At 33.9% G+C, this 18,441-nt stretch overlaps 2 protein-coding genes across 2 annotated transcripts; both read left to right on the top strand.

The window, feature by feature from the left end:
• Nucleotides 1-1,591: 1,591 nt before the first annotated feature.
• Nucleotides 1,592-3,828, top strand: LOC105322040 (E3 ubiquitin-protein ligase TRIM36-like). The gene is made up of 2 exons (XM_034461564.2): nt 1,592-1,673; nt 2,106-3,828. The coding sequence occupies exon 2, from the start codon at nt 2,113-2,115 to the stop codon at nt 3,637-3,639; it is 1,527 nt and encodes a 508-aa protein (XP_034317455.2). The 5' UTR covers nt 1,592-1,673; nt 2,106-2,112; the 3' UTR covers nt 3,640-3,828.
• Nucleotides 3,829-15,452: 11,624 nt separating this feature from the next.
• Nucleotides 15,453-18,150, top strand: LOC117686519 (uncharacterized). The gene has a single exon (XM_034461565.2). It carries the CDS (start codon nt 15,513-15,515, stop codon nt 17,505-17,507), a length of 1,995 nt encoding a protein of 664 aa, XP_034317456.2. The 5' UTR covers nt 15,453-15,512; the 3' UTR covers nt 17,508-18,150.
• The last annotated feature ends 291 nt before the right edge of the window (nt 18,151-18,441 follow it).

Below are 18,441 nucleotides of genomic sequence, written 5' to 3'. Positions count from 1 at the left end.
ATAAGCAAGATACAGAGCTTTGCTCACAATTCTATGTTTGTACACATATCTGAGACAATGTTTCTCCATTTTAAATGCTGAATAGGAAATAACAATGATTGCAATGATTAATATGAAATCTACATCAATTTTGATAGTTTTTCAGACACGAGTAAATAAAAACGACACCGTTAAAACAGTTTTCATAGTTCTGACAATTTCTGGTACGGGATTAAGGCTTTATCGCTATTCGAATATTACAGCGGAAAAATATCCTGGGTTTTAGCTATTTGTTTTTTGGTTTTTTTTAATAAACATGAAAATAATGGATGGGCCTTAGTAAAATAGAGTGATGTGCCGGTCAATACATTGGTTTTTATAGCTCTTTAACATGTCACGTGACAACTTTTTTCATTCTAGTGTATTCATCAATGAAGTGTGAATAAGGTTATAAAAGTTACACAAGTTTATGCCAGGTAAACAACAGTCGTTTAATTATAATGGAGAAGACAAATTAAATTTTAGAATGTTTTAAATTTGAGGAATTGAGCGCATGGAGGTATTGAGGTACAATGTTCTTCTTCACATCTATAGGATTTTTTTTAATAAAATACAATAACTATTATAATATATTATTTTAAAATACAATAACTATTAAGTATGCTTTCATATATTTTGATCGCTTTATAAAGTGGAGGAGGGGGGGGGGGGCAGAACGAAAATATTTGGAATTGGAAGTTAACAGTGTACCCCTACCAAATGTTTAGTTTTATATCTTGGGTAGAATTTTCTTATTCCAGGTAAAAATTAGTATTCCGCAAAAATACAATGTCAAAGATTATGTGTATGCAAAAAAAGTGTAAAACTCGAATACTTTACATATCTATTTTTTGTTATTCTACCGAGGGGCCATGTGGCACAATATCTTTTGAACACCCATTGTTGCTCAGGTGAGCGATGTGGCCCCATGGACCTCTTGTTCTGGATAGCACTTAGATATTATATCCATTCAAAAAATTATGATAACACCATTCTTCTTAGCATGATTAGTATAACGCAATGGAAAAATAAATTGAATCATGGTAAATAAGACAAAAGTAGGTTTACTCTGTAAGAGTATGAAAATACTAAGTAGAAAGGGAATATTTTTTTATACTAGTTGTCAATACTGATAAAAAATGACAATAACAAACTGTCCACCATCTCATATACAAATTTAATGGTAATGTCTTCAATATATAATTGCAGATTCATATCATTGATATTCCACTCCCAAGCCCTTGAAATTGAAATAGTACTACACATGCATACCCAAAGTCTTCAAAGGTGTAATATATACAACTGAAACATTTTATTTCCGCATATACATAAAAAATATTTTAGATATCAAGACTTATTTTTCATACAATGTATATCGATCAAGATTTTCTAAATCAAAAATACAAATTATTGCACACAATCTAATTTCAGCACTTTTTAACATCACAAAATATTACCTTAAACATATCTAAACGACATTTTCTAATATTAAATTCCTCTGCATGAAAATGATTTATAGTTGACCGAGAGATTGCTAGTAGTAGTAGCGATGAAAGGGAAGAAACTCTAATATTTTATCTCTGACCTGGCGTTTACTATCAGAACAGGATCAGCCATGTTTTGGACACCCACAAACCAGACAATTAAAAGTTAAAGTAGGGTACTTTATTGTTATTTTAAATGTATTAATTCTTTAAAGGTTTGCTTTACTAACACATGCTGAAACATATGATCATATATTCGATCATACATTTTACAATGTAATATACATGTACTATTAATTAAGAATAGAACTACTTTCGTTTTGAACTTTATAGGCCTATTATATAACATATTAATCATACGCTGCTATAGTTTAGCCTTTGTCAACTTGATTTTTTTGTGTGAAAGAGAAAAGCCTGAAAGAAGGGCTTCATAGGTAAAATATACAATGTAGTTCGAAGAATATTTAAATTTTATAATCAAAACATCTTAATTTTTGACACAAACAACAATCCACACTTTGCTGTTTGAGCTTGTGTATAAAGATAAAAACACGGTGTATACAAATGCTGTGGGTTTTTCAGGTCTGTAATTTTTCTTTATAGAACAACAATGGATCCCTCTTGTAGTGCTCAGGATGTACCCCGATGTGACCTTTGTGAGACCGCCATAGTACACAGCTATTGTGACTTTTGTCATGTCAACCTTTGTAAGCCCTGTGTAGTAGATCACATATCAGGGGAATATGAAAAACATAAAATAGTTCCTTTCCAGGATCGAAGATCAACCCTTATTTATCCGAAATGCGCAACGCATTTACACAAAAGTTGCAAATTTCAATGCCAAGATTGCAACAACATTTTTGTTTGTTCTTCCTGCATAGCATCTGAGCAACATGGTAGGCATAAATTTGTAGAAATTACAGAAGTTTACAAGACAAAAAAAGAAGTCATTAAAAAGGATGCAGAAGAGTTAGAAAATCACCTTTCTCCTACATATGAAGAAACAGCACTACATTTGGAAAATCAACTTGCCGACCTAGATGGAGAATATGAGAAACTTACAACAACAATTACCAAACAAGGAGAGCAATGGCACAGAGAAATCGACATCGTCATCAACAAAATGAAAACTGAAATCAGCGACATAAAAGTGAAGCACAGAGTTATTTTAGAGAAACACTTGGATGAAATCAAACAAATACAGGCTCTCATGAAGCAAACCCTACTGGCCATAAAAGAAATAGAGAAATCTATTGAAGTATCCTCTATCATTGAATACAGCTCTAAGCTAAGTGAGTTCAGCAAGATTCCACCCAAGGTTCAGGTATCGCTGCCAACATTCATTCCGAAACCAATAGCCCGAGAGAAGCTGTACAGTTTGTTTGGACAGATCACTCCACTATCTACTGCTACAGAAGAAAATGGTCTGTCACTAAACCAACCAACCATATCAGTCAAAGAACTACTGGATGAACCAGAACTTGTTGCCACAATACAGGCTGGATATGAAGATTTACGAAGTGTGACCTGTTTAAATAATGGTAGGATATGGACGAATGGAAAGACCAATTATATCAAATGCTTCATGGTAGACTCGCTCCTCCAGACAATCAAAACACAATCAGAGGAGCGACCAAGTGATATAGCTGTAGACAGTAATGGAGATCTTCTGTACTCCGACGGGACAACAAAGACAGTGTATAAAGTAAATAATGGACAGACAGAAGCGTTTATTAGATTACAAGGATGGAAGCCTGGTATGCTATGTATTACCTCTGCGGGTGACCTTCTGGCAACCATGTTTAGTGTTGATGAAACTCAATCCAAAGTTGTCCGTTACTTTGGATCAACAGAAAAGCAAACAGTTCAATTCGATGATGAAGGTAAACCTCTATACTCAGGAAACAGTTATATTAAATACATCAGTGAGAATAGAAACCATGACATTTGTGTAGCTGACAGTAATGCTGCTGCAGTAGTGGTGGTTAGTCAGGACGGGCAACTAAGATGGAGATACACCGGTCATGCCTCAGTTACCACACACAAACCATTTGAACCAATTGGTATCACAACAGACAGTCAGAGTCGTATCCTGACAACCGATAGAGACAACCATTGTATCCACATTCTGGATTAGAATGGACAGTTTCTCCGTTACATTGATAACTGTAATCTGAACTATCCTTTTGGATTATGTGTGGACAATGATGATAATCTGTTTGTGTGTGAATATTACACCGGCAATGTAAAGAGAATCAAATATTTAAAGTAGACATCAAAATTTGTGATGTAATGATGTTTAATGATATAAATTAAATAAAGAGTTGATTCTTTTAGTTTATATTCGTTATTAAAACATATAAAATGTGGGATTATTTTTGGTAATTTGGTTACACTAATATTCATAACCACACATAATTTCCCTTTATCTACTACTGTGTTATTATTTTTCAAATTCCAATGTTAAGCATATCGTTGCACAACTCCTATATGAAAGCGAAAGCATTATTTATCCTTTATGCATCGCATATGGTATTCCATTCATCCAAGTTCACACGTTACATATACATTGGACGCAAATATTTGTAGATTATTTAACGCGTATTGAAGGAATATGACATGCACTGCACTGTTATGGAATATGGAATTTCCAATTCAAAACTAATCAAAACAGACCGAAATCAAAGCACACATGTGTGTTTAAAAATAAATGACCATTGTACATGTAGAACATTTCCATGTGTCGTACTGTTATACTATCGCCCATACACAAACCATACACTGCAGTAGATCGTTTGAAGACAACACGAACTTCAGAAAACGGAGGGTTAATGTTTTGTTAAAGCTGACAAAAATGATAATGTATGTCGACTGTAGTGCCGGAGTCTACAACAGGTTGGGCATAGGCCACAGGTTGGTGGCTTGAACCCAGTTTGTAATCAAACATCTGTATGATATATCTAGTTTCACTACAAAACGGGGGTTATTTGTTGTGCAAATTAAGTTAAAGTTTAAAAGGGCACCAAGTTGACAACTTGGTCAAGAAAACTGACATGTGTACTTCGTTATGATAGTAATACATGTACATTCTTTTAAACATTCTTTACGTCGATCTTTGCACTCAAACTTTTATTAAGGGGGATGTGCGGTCATTTTAGGATAAGATTGTAAACATTTCTTGAACTGGCTTGTTTATACCAGCAATTGGCCAAAAATATTGCCAAATGATATAAAAGCAATAAATATGAGATTCTACATGTTGTTTTGCATGCAAACTTTGTAGACAAAAACAGGACAATGCCTTTTTTCATCAATCAGAACAGCTGTCGAAGTGCGCAGCTACAGCCTTATTTTAAAGATTTTAAAATTCAAAAAATTATGAGGGGGGTTCATTGGTGTCCTCTCTACAACCATTTGTTGAGAAAAAGGTCTAAGCTTACCTATTTAAGTTGTAACTTTGCCTCAATTAAAGTAGGGTACCCTATTCTTAAAATTGGCCTCAAAAACCACAAGATATATTTGAAATATAATGTATAGTTTTTTAATTTAAGACAAGTGAAAAGTTGTCAATGTGACAGCAAACCGGGTTTTCTTTTGGGTTGTGAACTGTATCCATAATCCATGTCAACCCTGAATTGATAAGCACTACCTACCATATCCAGTGAAATGGAGTACTGTAGGAGGAGTATTCCGTACAATGAGGGTACCCTAAATGCAATATTTTGTCGAAAAATGGCTTAGTTCAAAAGCTAGTATTTTTTTCATAAATTATCAGAAATCAAAATCCTAGCAATATACCTCTGATATATGTACAATTGATCTGCAAAAGAACAACTTCCTATCTTGAAAACTGTTGGAAGAGTTATCCGAACAATAAGAGTATCTTTTTGGGCAGCCGCCCGCCCGCCCGCCATTTTCACCATTTTAATCACCAGATTTTTCCGTTGGAAAACCCGGTTAAAAATCACTATTTTGGACCCCTACCCCACTTCTAAAATGCGTTTACTTTAATCTATAATTACAGATCTGAAAACATCCACATAAAACAAAAATGGGACAGGTATAGATATGTACATCAAATTTAAAACGGATTGTCTTGAATTGACTTATTTTTTTTTCCATGAATATACATTTATTACGTCAATGTGTCTTCATTGACCCAGGAGTTCTTAGTATAGACTGGATTTTTCTAAAGATAGATCCCATGCTGACTGATTAAAATAGGATACCCTATTTTGAGGCAAAGTTACAACATTAATATGCAAGATTCAAACTTTTTCTCAACAAATGGCTGTAAAGAGGACACCAATAAACCCCCTTCATATTTTTTCAGTTCGACAGCTGATTAAGATTAAAAAGGCATTCTTGTATGTATAGTTTGCATTCAAACAACACGTCCAATCTCATATTTATTTCTTTTATATCATTTGGTAACAGTTTTGGTCTGTTTCAGTCAGAGGACAGTTTAAGAAATGTTTACATTCAAGAAACGAATTGCCCTATTTAATTTATTTGACGTTTGTCAAAACTTCTTTGTATTTTCTTAGTAAGTCCCAATAAATATATTCAATATGATTTCATTGCAAGTAGATATTTTGATGCTGCTAAATACCACTGACTTTGATGCTCCAAAGCGTGTCCATCACCTTACTCTCATTTTTGCTATTTCGGGTCGGTTTATCGAAAATAAAAGTAGGTTTTTAAATAATTTCACATTCATTACTTATCAGGTAAAATTTATTTATAGCTTACGGACGTCATTTTACACGTTTTGAAACACCAAAGGTATAATCAGTTAATCTGTTGCAAGCATTTTGTAGTTTATTTCAAAAAGTCTTAATTTATAAGTATTGCTTTTCAACAGTGAATGTCACTTTTTTCTTTACATCTTAATTTGATGTTACACATCGTTTGATTGGCTAATGTATATAGAAACATATTGTACAAATTGTACTTAATTATTTGCCAATGGGGTTTTAATGTTGAATATAATGCATGTTAAAACAAATTTACACTGAAAATCAAGATACCCATGGAGATATTCCATGGGGGAAGGGGTGTTACGTCACAAGCCCTTGTTTCTGCGATAAAATTTATCCATAGTATAATATAGTACAATCTCGTGTGAATTTCAAAGGAGAAGAAATAAAATTACTTCTTGAAAAGGCTCATAATTAGTGGACGAAGCAGTTTGAATAGACACATTATAATGCTGTTCGAAAAATTGAACTTTCTTCTGGTTAAGTCAAACGATTTCCAATAACAGATCAAGAGGCAAAGACCATTTTCACAAAAGTTATAAACCAAGCAGATTTTAGTTACCAGTACGTCGTCAAATGTCATGATCAACCGTTAAGTGATTTGAAAATCTAGAACAATGTTCACGATTACACAAAATATGGGGCCCGTTTCACAAAGCATACTTAGGACTAAGTTATATCTTAGGAAAGAACTTTTTCCTCAGTTCACTACTTATCCGTTTCAATATTCTTATCTTATCCTATGAAATTCCTAAGTTATGTCTTAACTTTAAGACAGGTAAATCGATGTCATAGGAACGAACTCAATATGGCGACTGTTTATTTTGTATTGAAATGATTACATTAAAGTGAAAATGAATAAATGAATACATTAAAGTTGAACAAAAATACGATAATACAAAAATCATTAGGACTTGTTCACTTTACTTCTTAACTGAAAACTTTAGAACTATCAAAATATACATATATTTCTTCAATTAACATCTCTCGTATAGACATTTGATTTTAACATTTTTTTAGATTATCTGGTCGCACGCGCAGATGGGTAGCGGGTATTGTTATAGCTAGTGCTGATGATAATGAAATTATTCATTTCCGAGAATCATTGATACATGTATCTTAAGCAGTTTGATAAAAACGGGAAAAAATACTAAGTAAAACTCAATTACAGGATGACTGGATGTTTTTCCTATCCCTCCACCAAATAAGCTTTTTCTTACGAAAGAAATCTGAGGTTTTTTCTTTGGGGTGGGGTTAGGAGTTCCTTATTTCAGTTTTTTTTGGGAGGGGAAGGAGGGACCGGCAAGTGGTTTAGGTATGTCGATGTTAAATCACATATGGGATTGCTGTTTCATTAAGAAATTGTTGCCTTTTATCCTCCTCTATCAGTCAAGATACATTTATTTGCGATGCTTCTTTTTGTAAAACAAAATTCTTATATCAACCATTACAAGAAAACACGCATTACATTAAACTTAGTTTAAAAGTTCCACATCTTTCCATTCTAAACTTAATCTAATCTTACTTGTCACTGCATGTGAGTCTTGTATTCCATTTTGGAATATACCGTATACTGCGATTCAAAAAATACCGTTTTCAAAGAATATACATGTATATGTACGGGTATATTACGTTATTTTTATCTACTCGTGTATGCATGTGAAGGTAAAATGTTATACATTATTTAAGTACATGCACATAGGCACTACACTATTTACACTCTATTTACCAGTTTTATTTTTTTTTTAATTTGTTTCTAGGTGAGTAAGGGAATGAGTTTTTACGCTTACTTAAAAAAAGTTTACATCCGTGCCATATTGAAAAGAATTTACATGATCAATATAAGTTAGGAATTAATGAAATGATTAAAAAAGTGGCTTACAATGTATCTTAAGATAAGATTTGGTCAACTGCATTACACTAAAAAAGTTTTGTGAAACAGCTATGACAAATCTTAGGAACCTTCTAAGTTATAACTCAAGTATATCGTTAGTTCTATTTTAGGAAACATCTTAGGAAATCTTTGTGAAACGGGCCCCTGATATATACAGATTTCCTTCGTTAAATGTGAGAATCAAAATTAAATTTCAAAAAGTCATGGAATTTGTAAAAACTCCTAAAACGATAAACACACTAAAAAAATTGCTTCGCAATTGCACAACAATGATATATTGCGCAGACGGGAAATCATGTTAAACAAAGACTGGATGACAGTGAACAAATCTCTGAAAAAGAATTCGGTTTCATGGTACATAACTGCTTATTTATTGGTGACACAACAGTTCTTGTGTCTGTAGAAAATGCACCATCTTGACAATTTTTTGACATTTCCGACTCTAACTCAAAATGTGTTTTCAATAAAATGGAAAGTATTCAACTCACAAAACCCATGAAAGCACTTTCTCGTGGTTCAACATTAATACTCAGAGGTCGCCTTTCTAAGAGAATGGTTTGTACGTCTGAATTTTCTGTCATACTTCATATAGCCTTACGGCCGCAGACAATTTATTTCGACTTCATTTGATTGAAATTACCACGCCCTCATTAAAATTAACATGAAGTGGTTGTAGACCAAGACAATGAAAATGTTTCTAAAAGGCTTTACACAAAGGTACTCCACGTGGTCTGGCGTTTGATTTACAAGACAATATTTTCATTTGCGTGATGGGGAACAAACTGAGACGGATTAGATATAGAGGAGGTGAGGGTAGGGACATTGATTTACCAGGATTTCAACAGGCATACAATATTATGATTCACCAAACAGGGGAAAAAGTTCTTATCTGGACTAAAATAAGAAATTCTGTGTTTATATATTAGTGCGAATATACATGAATTGTTATTCACTATGTAGTGTTATGATGTACCTTTTGGATTCGAAAATGATACATAGCAAAGTGAAAAGCTGAGACCTTACAAAGAGCTAAATATTATTAGCTTAATACTGATATTTCTTTTGAAACTATGTGAATTTGTTAATTTAAAGCACATCAGATACCCGTTTAAAATGAAGAGTTATGTTAGAAATGAAATCTGTGATTGTGTGATACAATTGAGCAAAGAAATTAACATGCCTTGTTCGAGTGATCAGTGTCAATCATTGAAAACTTATGTTGAAATACAGGTTGAAAAATGTTTATGATTAAATTGTTATCAAATGTATGTCCTACTGTTTAGAGAGTGCTTATAACTCTTATGATTATTTCCACATACTGGTAACACACATGGGATTTCAAGCTAGAAAACCATGAATATTTGTGGTTACCTAATTGTTGTTGATGTTGTATAAACCCCTAATCTAAACATAGGTAATCACAGATTACAAAGCTCACCGAGACGAGACATCATCCTTATGAGACTTCACCTTTATGAGACCACCTTTATCATATTAAATGAAATCATACTTTATGATCTTGGATATTAATGGATTCTGTTTTGACACAATATCGTATATCATCTGTTAAAAAAATGTATGATAATCATATGTTTATATGTAAATCAATACAATAATATAAAATTAATTATTGCATCCTATCATATTTACAACATATATCATATAATACAATAAAATACCATAATAAACAATGATGAGATATGATATTGTAACGTATGATATGACATTGTATTGTGTTATACGTTATTGTATTTGATCAAAAAATACAATATCATAATATATAAAACAATATAGTATTATATTACAATATCATATTACATAATACATCATAACATTGAAACATATGATATTATATTGTATAATATAGTATGATATTGTATGATACGGTATCATTTTTGATACATAATATGATATTGTATCATATGATACAATATTATTTGATACAACATTGTATCATATCAAATGATACAATATTATGTGATAAAGTAAAATATTATATAATACAATATTATATTATACCTATTGTATCATATGATACAATAACATTTTTTAAAATATCATACAATACAATTTCATGTGATGTGATAATATATTATATTATAAACCAATGTCATATTATACAATATCGTATGATACGATATTATATAATATAACAGTATCATATTATACAATTTCATGTGATATAATTCTATATTACAGAAACTAATATCATATTATACAAAATCGTATGACACAATATTATAGAATATACAATATAGTATCATAGGATACAATATTATATTTTGCAATACCTGATGTAATAGTATCATGTGATAAAATAATAAATTAATAATACAATATAATATTATACAATATTGTATCATAATATAAAATACTATACATAACGATATCATGATACAATATCATTACATAAAATATCACAAAAAATTATACAATATCATATCGTATCATATAACTTTTTATAATATTACATATGATATTATATTGTATCATATTAAACAATATTGTTTCATACCATACAATACTATATCATAGGAATCATGTTATATCATTTATCAACAAACACATCTATCTATCGAGCAGGTTTGAGTGAGGTAGAAGATTTCTTCAGCATCCTTAATAATGGAGATCAGGCTCTGCATCTGAAGCAACCTCTGCATTTCATTTATAATATAGTTAAATCAACTATGCAAGCTATCATCTATAAAACATGTGACCTGTTCCCAAAAAACTAAACCTCATCCAGCATCCGAAACCTATGGCTCAGATTCAGCATTAAAGCCTGTCAGGTGCATCAGTTTACATAAGACGCATCTCCATGCAAGTTTGGTGAAGTTCAGACCAGTAATAACTAATTTATTATCATCAGCGGGCACTAGCAATTAAAACCTTAACCTGCTCCAGCATCCGCAACCTATGGCTCAGATTCAACATCCATGCCTGTCAGGTGCATCTGTATCATAAGACACACCATCCATTCAAGTTTGGTGAAGTTAGGACCTGTAATAACTAAGATATATTTTTTAGCATCCTTGACAATGGAGATCAAGCTCTGCATCTAAAGCTTCCTCTGTGATTCATTCATACTACAGTTCTATCAACTATGCAAGTTTGAAAAAGTACTATTATCTATTAAACATGTGACCTGTTCCAAAAAACTTAACCATATCCAGCATCTGAAACCTATGGCTCAGACTCAGCATTCAAACCTGTCAGGTGCATCAGTATCATAAGACGCACCATCCATGGAAGTCAGGTGAAGTTCAGACCAGTAATAACTAAGATATCATCATCAGAGGGCACCTGCAACAAAAACTTTAACCAGCTCCAAAAACCTTAACCTCCTCTAGCATCCGAAACCTATAGCTCAGATTCAGCACTCAAGCCTGTCTGGTGCATCAGTATCATAAGACACACCATCCATGCAAGTTTGGTGAAGTACGGACCAGCAATAACTTAGATATTGCTATCAAAGGGCACCTGCAACAAAAACTTTAACCAGCTCCAAAAACCTTAACCTCCTCCAGCATCCGAAACCTATAGCTCAGATTCAGCACTCAAGCCTGTCTGGTGCATCAGTATCATACGACACACCGTCCATGCAAGTTTGGTGAAGTATGGACCTGCAGTAACTTAGATATTGCTATCAAAGGGCACCTGCAACAAAAACTTTAACCAGCTCCAAAAACCTTAACCTCCTCCAGCATCCGAAACCTATAGCTCAGATTCAGCACTTAAGCCTGTCTGGTGCATCAGTATCATAAGACACACCATCCATGCAAGTTTGGTGAAGTACGGACCTGCAGAAACTTAGATATTGCTATCAAAGGGCACCTGCAACAAAAACTTTAACCTGGTCCAACAACCTTAACCTCCTCCAGCATCTGCAATTTAGGACTCAGATTCAGCATCTGTCTTTCAAGTCCATAAGTAGGTCCAGATGCATCATCCATGCAAGTTTGGTGAAGATAGGACAAGTAATAGCTTAGATACAGGACCTGCAACAAAAACTTTAACCAGGTCCGGACGCCGACACCGACGCCGACACCGACACCGACGCCGACACCGACGCCGAGGGTATAGCATAAGCTCCCCCTGACTTCGTCTCGGTGAGCTAAAAAAATAACACCTTCAACACCCTCCATAAATATTGAAATTTGATTTCATTTATTATCCCCCCCCCCAAATGAAATGATTTTATGTAAGTAAACTCCTACCTTTCACCAACGAATACAAGGAGGTACATTATAATATTTGCCTCCATTTTGTGACGTATTTCCTTTTATTCCTCAATTTAGCGCGCCCTGGCTATTCCGGGGAAGGTATTTAATTATGCTTATCCGTAAACGTACCTAAAGGTACTTTTAATAGACTTGAGCAGACATTCAGACACTCATATACATTAACAATAATTTAGTGAACATTACTTACTTTTCATAATTATTTTATCAATTAGTTTAAAAAAAAGATGTTAATATAAGCAATAAAATGCTTTCTTTGATGATTCATGCGGGTTGTGAAGGTAGCGACCATTGCAGGAAAAAATAACATAACCCTAATCAAAATATTGACCTTCTGGCAACACATTCTGGCATTATTGCAGCAATACTGCAGCAACATTCTGGCAATACATTGCGGCAATGTTGCTGCAGTAGCGTTTTTCGTATGCAAATGAGATTGCGGCAATATTGCCAGAAAGATGTTGCCGCAAAAGTTTTCGCATTTCGCATTACATTAAATTTGGACTTTCAAAAAAAAACAGTTTGTGATTACACAATATTACAGAATTAAAAAAATTATATTATTCGATGTAACATGCACAAAATAAGTATTGAATTAAAAATATAATGTATAATATTAGAGACCTGAAACTGGAATTTCAACATGCTTATAAAGGACGCCAGTTAAAATTAATAATCTTTAAATTTAACACATAAATACAATAAACACAAATATGATGAACAAATCATGATGAAACTTGACTTAAAGTACTCAGCCAATCAGTGACAATTTATTGCTGCAGAATAACATGTATTGTAGTTTGACACAACGCGCACAGACGGATTGACACAACGCGCACAGACGCATATGGACAAAAAGTCACTGTTTACCGTAAGCAAAGCTCAAACCATATAGTTCACAAGTCCTGCACAACCACTTGCTGTATTACGACTGATCAAGGCATTCGTCCTAGGCATTCCAAATGTTATTTTTTTTGACAGCCTCGTGGGCATTCTGATTTCACACATAACCAATCACAAAAACAGCTATCAGAATATCACAACAATATCCACATTGGAATTCAGCACTGTTGTGTATATGTTCCTCTCCATAATCTTAAACAAATTACGTCATCATTCTTTTGGTTGCCAGTTCCACCATTCATTTAATCAGTAAGGTGTCAGCTTTTTTTTATGGTTTTCTTCAGGTGTGTGTAACCCAGGGCAGACCTACTGGGAAGATAAAGATATAAGCACATTGGAAATTGTTTTCAGATTTTAAGCAGTTTCAAGGGGGGTCAGGGGGGTCCAGACCCCCTCCCCCTTCAATTTTTTTTTAATTACATTATAAAATTACCAAAAATATGCCTCGGACCCCCTTCCTCTGGCAAACTCAAATAACCGTCGATCCCCCCCCCCCCCTCCCGAATAAAATTCTAGATCCGCGCATGGTTCTTAAACAGTGTTAAACCCATTGGTATAATGGTAGATCGCAGTCTTTCGGTTTATATTCTTATAACAAACATGTTTAAACTGCCATTCAATGAATGCTCATGCAGATGGTGCAGGGGATGTCAACACTCGATTCGTTCACTCAGATTCGTCCTCAGTTCAGCCGTTGATTTTTTTTTTTTTACAGATGAACACTCCATTGACAGTGTATTTTTTTAACCTTGTTTACAGATAATTCCCGTATTTCATTCATTTCACCATCTCCAGTGATGGCACGAGGCTCGATGGCAGACAACATGGCAGCTTCGAATGTGAAAATTGGCGGCTAGCGATTTGATCGACCAATCAGCGCGCGCGTAACTTAACATTGAAACGAAAGTAAAAGTGGAAACAAACAGCATACGAAAATTCTTAATTCAACATGCATTGAGCAGTTTGGATACTCAAATCTAAGTAGACTGATATTTTAACTTAATAAAAAAGAATATACCGTTACAAAAGAACAGACAGGTCGGTATTCACGTAAAACATGAGGGGGGGGGGGGGGGGGTGATTCAAACAGTCTTTATTAGTGAAACATCGTAATCATGCATAACAGTTATATGCCATTGTTGAAGGGAATATCACTGGATTTTCTTAATTGAGACTTTCTTAGAATAAGACTTTAATCATAAAATATTTAATAGATTTAATTTTTTCGACTTATTATAATTTTTTTGGGAAAAATATGTATACAAAATTGCAAAAGCAATTCATGCAATTATAATTGACAGTTTAAGACTTGTGCTGAATGTGTAAAATTTTATAAGTCTAAATTCTGCTAAAGCTTTTGCAAGCTCGGTAAGCATAATAAATCAGAGGAAAAAGAAAAGTTTGTGGTAAACTTCTGGCAAATTTTGAGGTGTTATAACTGAAATCATATCTAAATAATTTACAATTTTTTAACCCCCCTCCACTGTTCGGCTTCTCCTTAAATTATAATTAAAGCAGAAATCAATTATGATGCCTAGCAGTATTGCCAGATCGAATTATATATATTATATGTATAAATTAGTTCATGATTTAAATGATCAAATACATATAGATGTTACCAGAAAATTATTTCTGGCAGTATGATACTGAGTGTAGCCAGAATATTACCAAAAGTCGTTGCAGCTAGTGGCAATATTCTAGGTGCATATTAATATAATTTTTTACAGAAATAACTCTAACAGTATTGCCAGAATGTTGCCAGAAGTTATTGACACTAGCGGCAACACTCCAATTAGTATTGCCAAAATGTTACCAGAAGTTGTTGCAGCTAGCGGCAACATTTCACTAGTCTCAAAATCTGGTCTCTGGTAACAAAAATGTGTTGCTGCAATATTGCCGCAATATTGCGGCATTGTTGCAGCAATAATTTTACTTTGGTAAGGGAACCCACGATATTTTTTCTGCAATGTCGCTACCTTCATATCCCCAATATATCACCAAGGAAAGCAATTTATTGTTTCAATAAAACAAATGAATGCTCAGGGATACTACGTATCGGCAAAATATAATATTTCAGAAAAACAATGTACTGTTACAGTTATACCATTTAAAAGGCGTCTGTTTACCGCTCCATACATTTTTCATACCGAAAGTAAGGACTAGCAAGTCATCCATATCGTAGCAAGTGTTTCAGTTTCAGTATCATCCAGAGATGGCTGAATCCAAAAAAGAATATCTTCCAGGTACTGATGACAAATTCCGTTGTCCTATATGTCTGGAGGAGGTAAAGAACCCCAAGTATTTGCCATGTTATCATACGTTTTGTAAATCCTGTATTCAGACCTACATATCAAGTACGGCGGCGTGTAGCGGTGATAATTCGCCTAAAACTATCCAGTGTCCTGTCTGTCGGAAGTCCATCCAAGCTCCAAGTAATGACGCCTCCAGTGAAGAATGGGCCTGTAGTTTACCGGAAGATAAACTGATTTTATGTATGTCTGTGGACTCGGATCGAGCTGAAAATAAGTGTTGTATGTTTTGCCAGAGAGAGGATAAAAATGTACAAGCAAAGCATTGGTGCAAAACTTGTACCGCAACGATATGTGACGATTGCAAATCAATACACTCCTTTGTCCCGATTCTTGAGAGCCATAAAATTGTAAGCCTTTCAGATGTGGAGGATTTGAAAACCAACATAGAGATAGACGAACCTTGTTTGGTTCATAAGGGAAAGTATATTGAAGTATTCTGTCAAGACCATGACCAACTTTGTTGCAGCATATGCTTTGCCACCAAACACAGAACGTGTAAAAAGGTGGAGTCTATTGATGATGTAGCATTGGAAATAGAAGAAAGCAGTTGTAACGTAACACCCGTCTGTTTTAAAGATTTCTTAAAGAAAATAGATGCTTTACAGGAGGAATACAAGGATATGCTTGCAAATCTAAACGCAAAAAAGCAGGAAATCTTGACATGCACCGAAACAAAGGTAGAGGAAATAAAATCCCTTATAGACAAAGCCCACAACCAATGGATGAAGCAGTTTGAACAGAAGCATTCTGATGCTGTCGGCCATATTGAAATTGCATCCGATGAAGTAAAACGGCTTGCAACAACAGTACAAGAGGCTAATACTTTGATGCAAAGGGTTCTGGAAAACGGATCAACAAAGCAGATTTTTGTCACTAAACATAAGGTACGCCATCAAATCTTGGATCATGTCAATCGTTTGTGTGATTTGAAAACCGGGAACATTGTGCACGATTACACCCAACCTGATACAGATTTTCTTCATCAAATTCTTGAGAAACAAAACTTTCAAAATGTTGAGGTGCTTGAAAAATCTGATGCAACATTAATCACACTGAAAGAATTTGCTTCCAAATTGCACAACAATGATATATTGCGCAGACAAGAAATCATGGCCCGGAAAGACTGGATGTCGGTCGAATTTGAAAAACTCTCTGAAATAATATTGCCTAAGATGGCGTATTATGGCTTATTTATAGATGATACAAAAATACTTCTGTCCGTAGAAAATCCGCCATCTCTGCAGATTTATGACATTACCGACTCTATCGCAAGATGTGTTTACACATATCCATGTTCCACCACTCCGTTTGGCCTTTGTCACTCAGGAGAAGGTATGAATAAAGTATTCGTATCTTTTACAACTCATATCGATCATTTTCAGATCGAACTCTCTGATAAAGTGATTTTGAAGAAGATGGAAACTATTCAACTCAAAACACATATGAAAGCAATTTCACGCGGCTCAACATTGATATTCTCAGGTAGTGATTCCGAAAAAATGATTTGTGCGCCAGATTTTTCAGTCAAGCACACTTCGAATAGCCGTAAGACTGGAGATGAACCATTTATTTCAACTTCATTCCATTCCAATTACTACGCCATTATTAGAAGAAAAGGAACAGAAGTGGTAGTTGCAGACGGAGAGAATATGGAAGTTTTTACAAAGGTTATAGAAACAGGTTTTCCACGTGGTTTGGCGTTTGATTTACAAGACAATATTTTCATTTGCGTGATGGAGAACAAACTGAGGCAGATAAGACGCGGAGGGGGTGAGAGTCGGGACATTGATTTACCGGGGATTAAACAGTCGTATAATGTTGTACTTCACCCAACAGGGGAAAAAGTTCTAGTTCTGGACTACAGTAATAAATGTTGTATTTACAAAGTTTTGTGAATGAACACAATATATTATTCACTACACTGTGTTAAAACCTACTGTTTATGATAGAAAATATCCTGATGACAGAATAAATCGAGCCAAAAATAGAGCTCGGTAAGAATATCTTTTGAATGTGAGTTATAAACAGATATATTTTTTATCTGGATTGTTAGAGTTTAAGATAACTTGAACACGATGGAGCAATATTGTGTCATATACTCTATCATTATTTGTTTGATTGATCTCTGAATGAAGATTGAAGAATGTTTTGTTATTAAAGGTTTGTTTATAATTGAAATGAGCTTGAACATAATAACCTCAGGGGCACACACGCATGCGCATGATAGCAACTGTGAAATCATAAACATTCGTAGTGACCTAAAATTCGTTGATTTTGTAGGTACCTTTTATCACCGATTACACCATCCTTAGCAAATTACATTTGGTTTTCGTTCATTATCCGTTAAAATGCTTCTACCTACATAAGTATATTCTTCTAGCAATGCACAAAAATTGCACCAAAGATTTTCAATGATTTTACAGCATCACACTAACATTTTAACTCTCATTAAAAAAAAATCATCAGTTCAAAGTTTTTTTTATTCGGGAAAGAAAACCCACATGAATACACCATATTTAATTTAGAAGATATGTAAATACGAGGGGCCATAAAAAAATACGAAGACTTTTGCCATAGCTATGTTATGGCTAACGTCATATAACTACTATATTTAGTAGACATATTTAAATAATTTTCAACGATTTGAAATTTAAAAAGTTAATATATTCCTTTATTTCTAAGAATTATTTAGAATCTAATCCTGCAAAAATGAGGTTAGGCGCATGGTCAAACCTAGTGTTCTGTCAACAATAACATATTATGTTGAAAGTAATATCTCCATAAATTGGGCATAAAACCAAATGATATTGAAACTTGAAATTTAAGTAT

The sequence above is a fragment of the Magallana gigas genome, chromosome 4 (genome assembly GCF_963853765.1).
Source record: "Magallana gigas chromosome 4, xbMagGiga1.1, whole genome shotgun sequence".
Classification (NCBI taxonomy): domain Eukaryota; kingdom Metazoa; phylum Mollusca; class Bivalvia; order Ostreida; family Ostreidae; genus Magallana; species Magallana gigas.
Note: the sequence above shows the minus strand (reverse complement) of the source record. Positions and strands in the feature narration are given on the sequence as shown.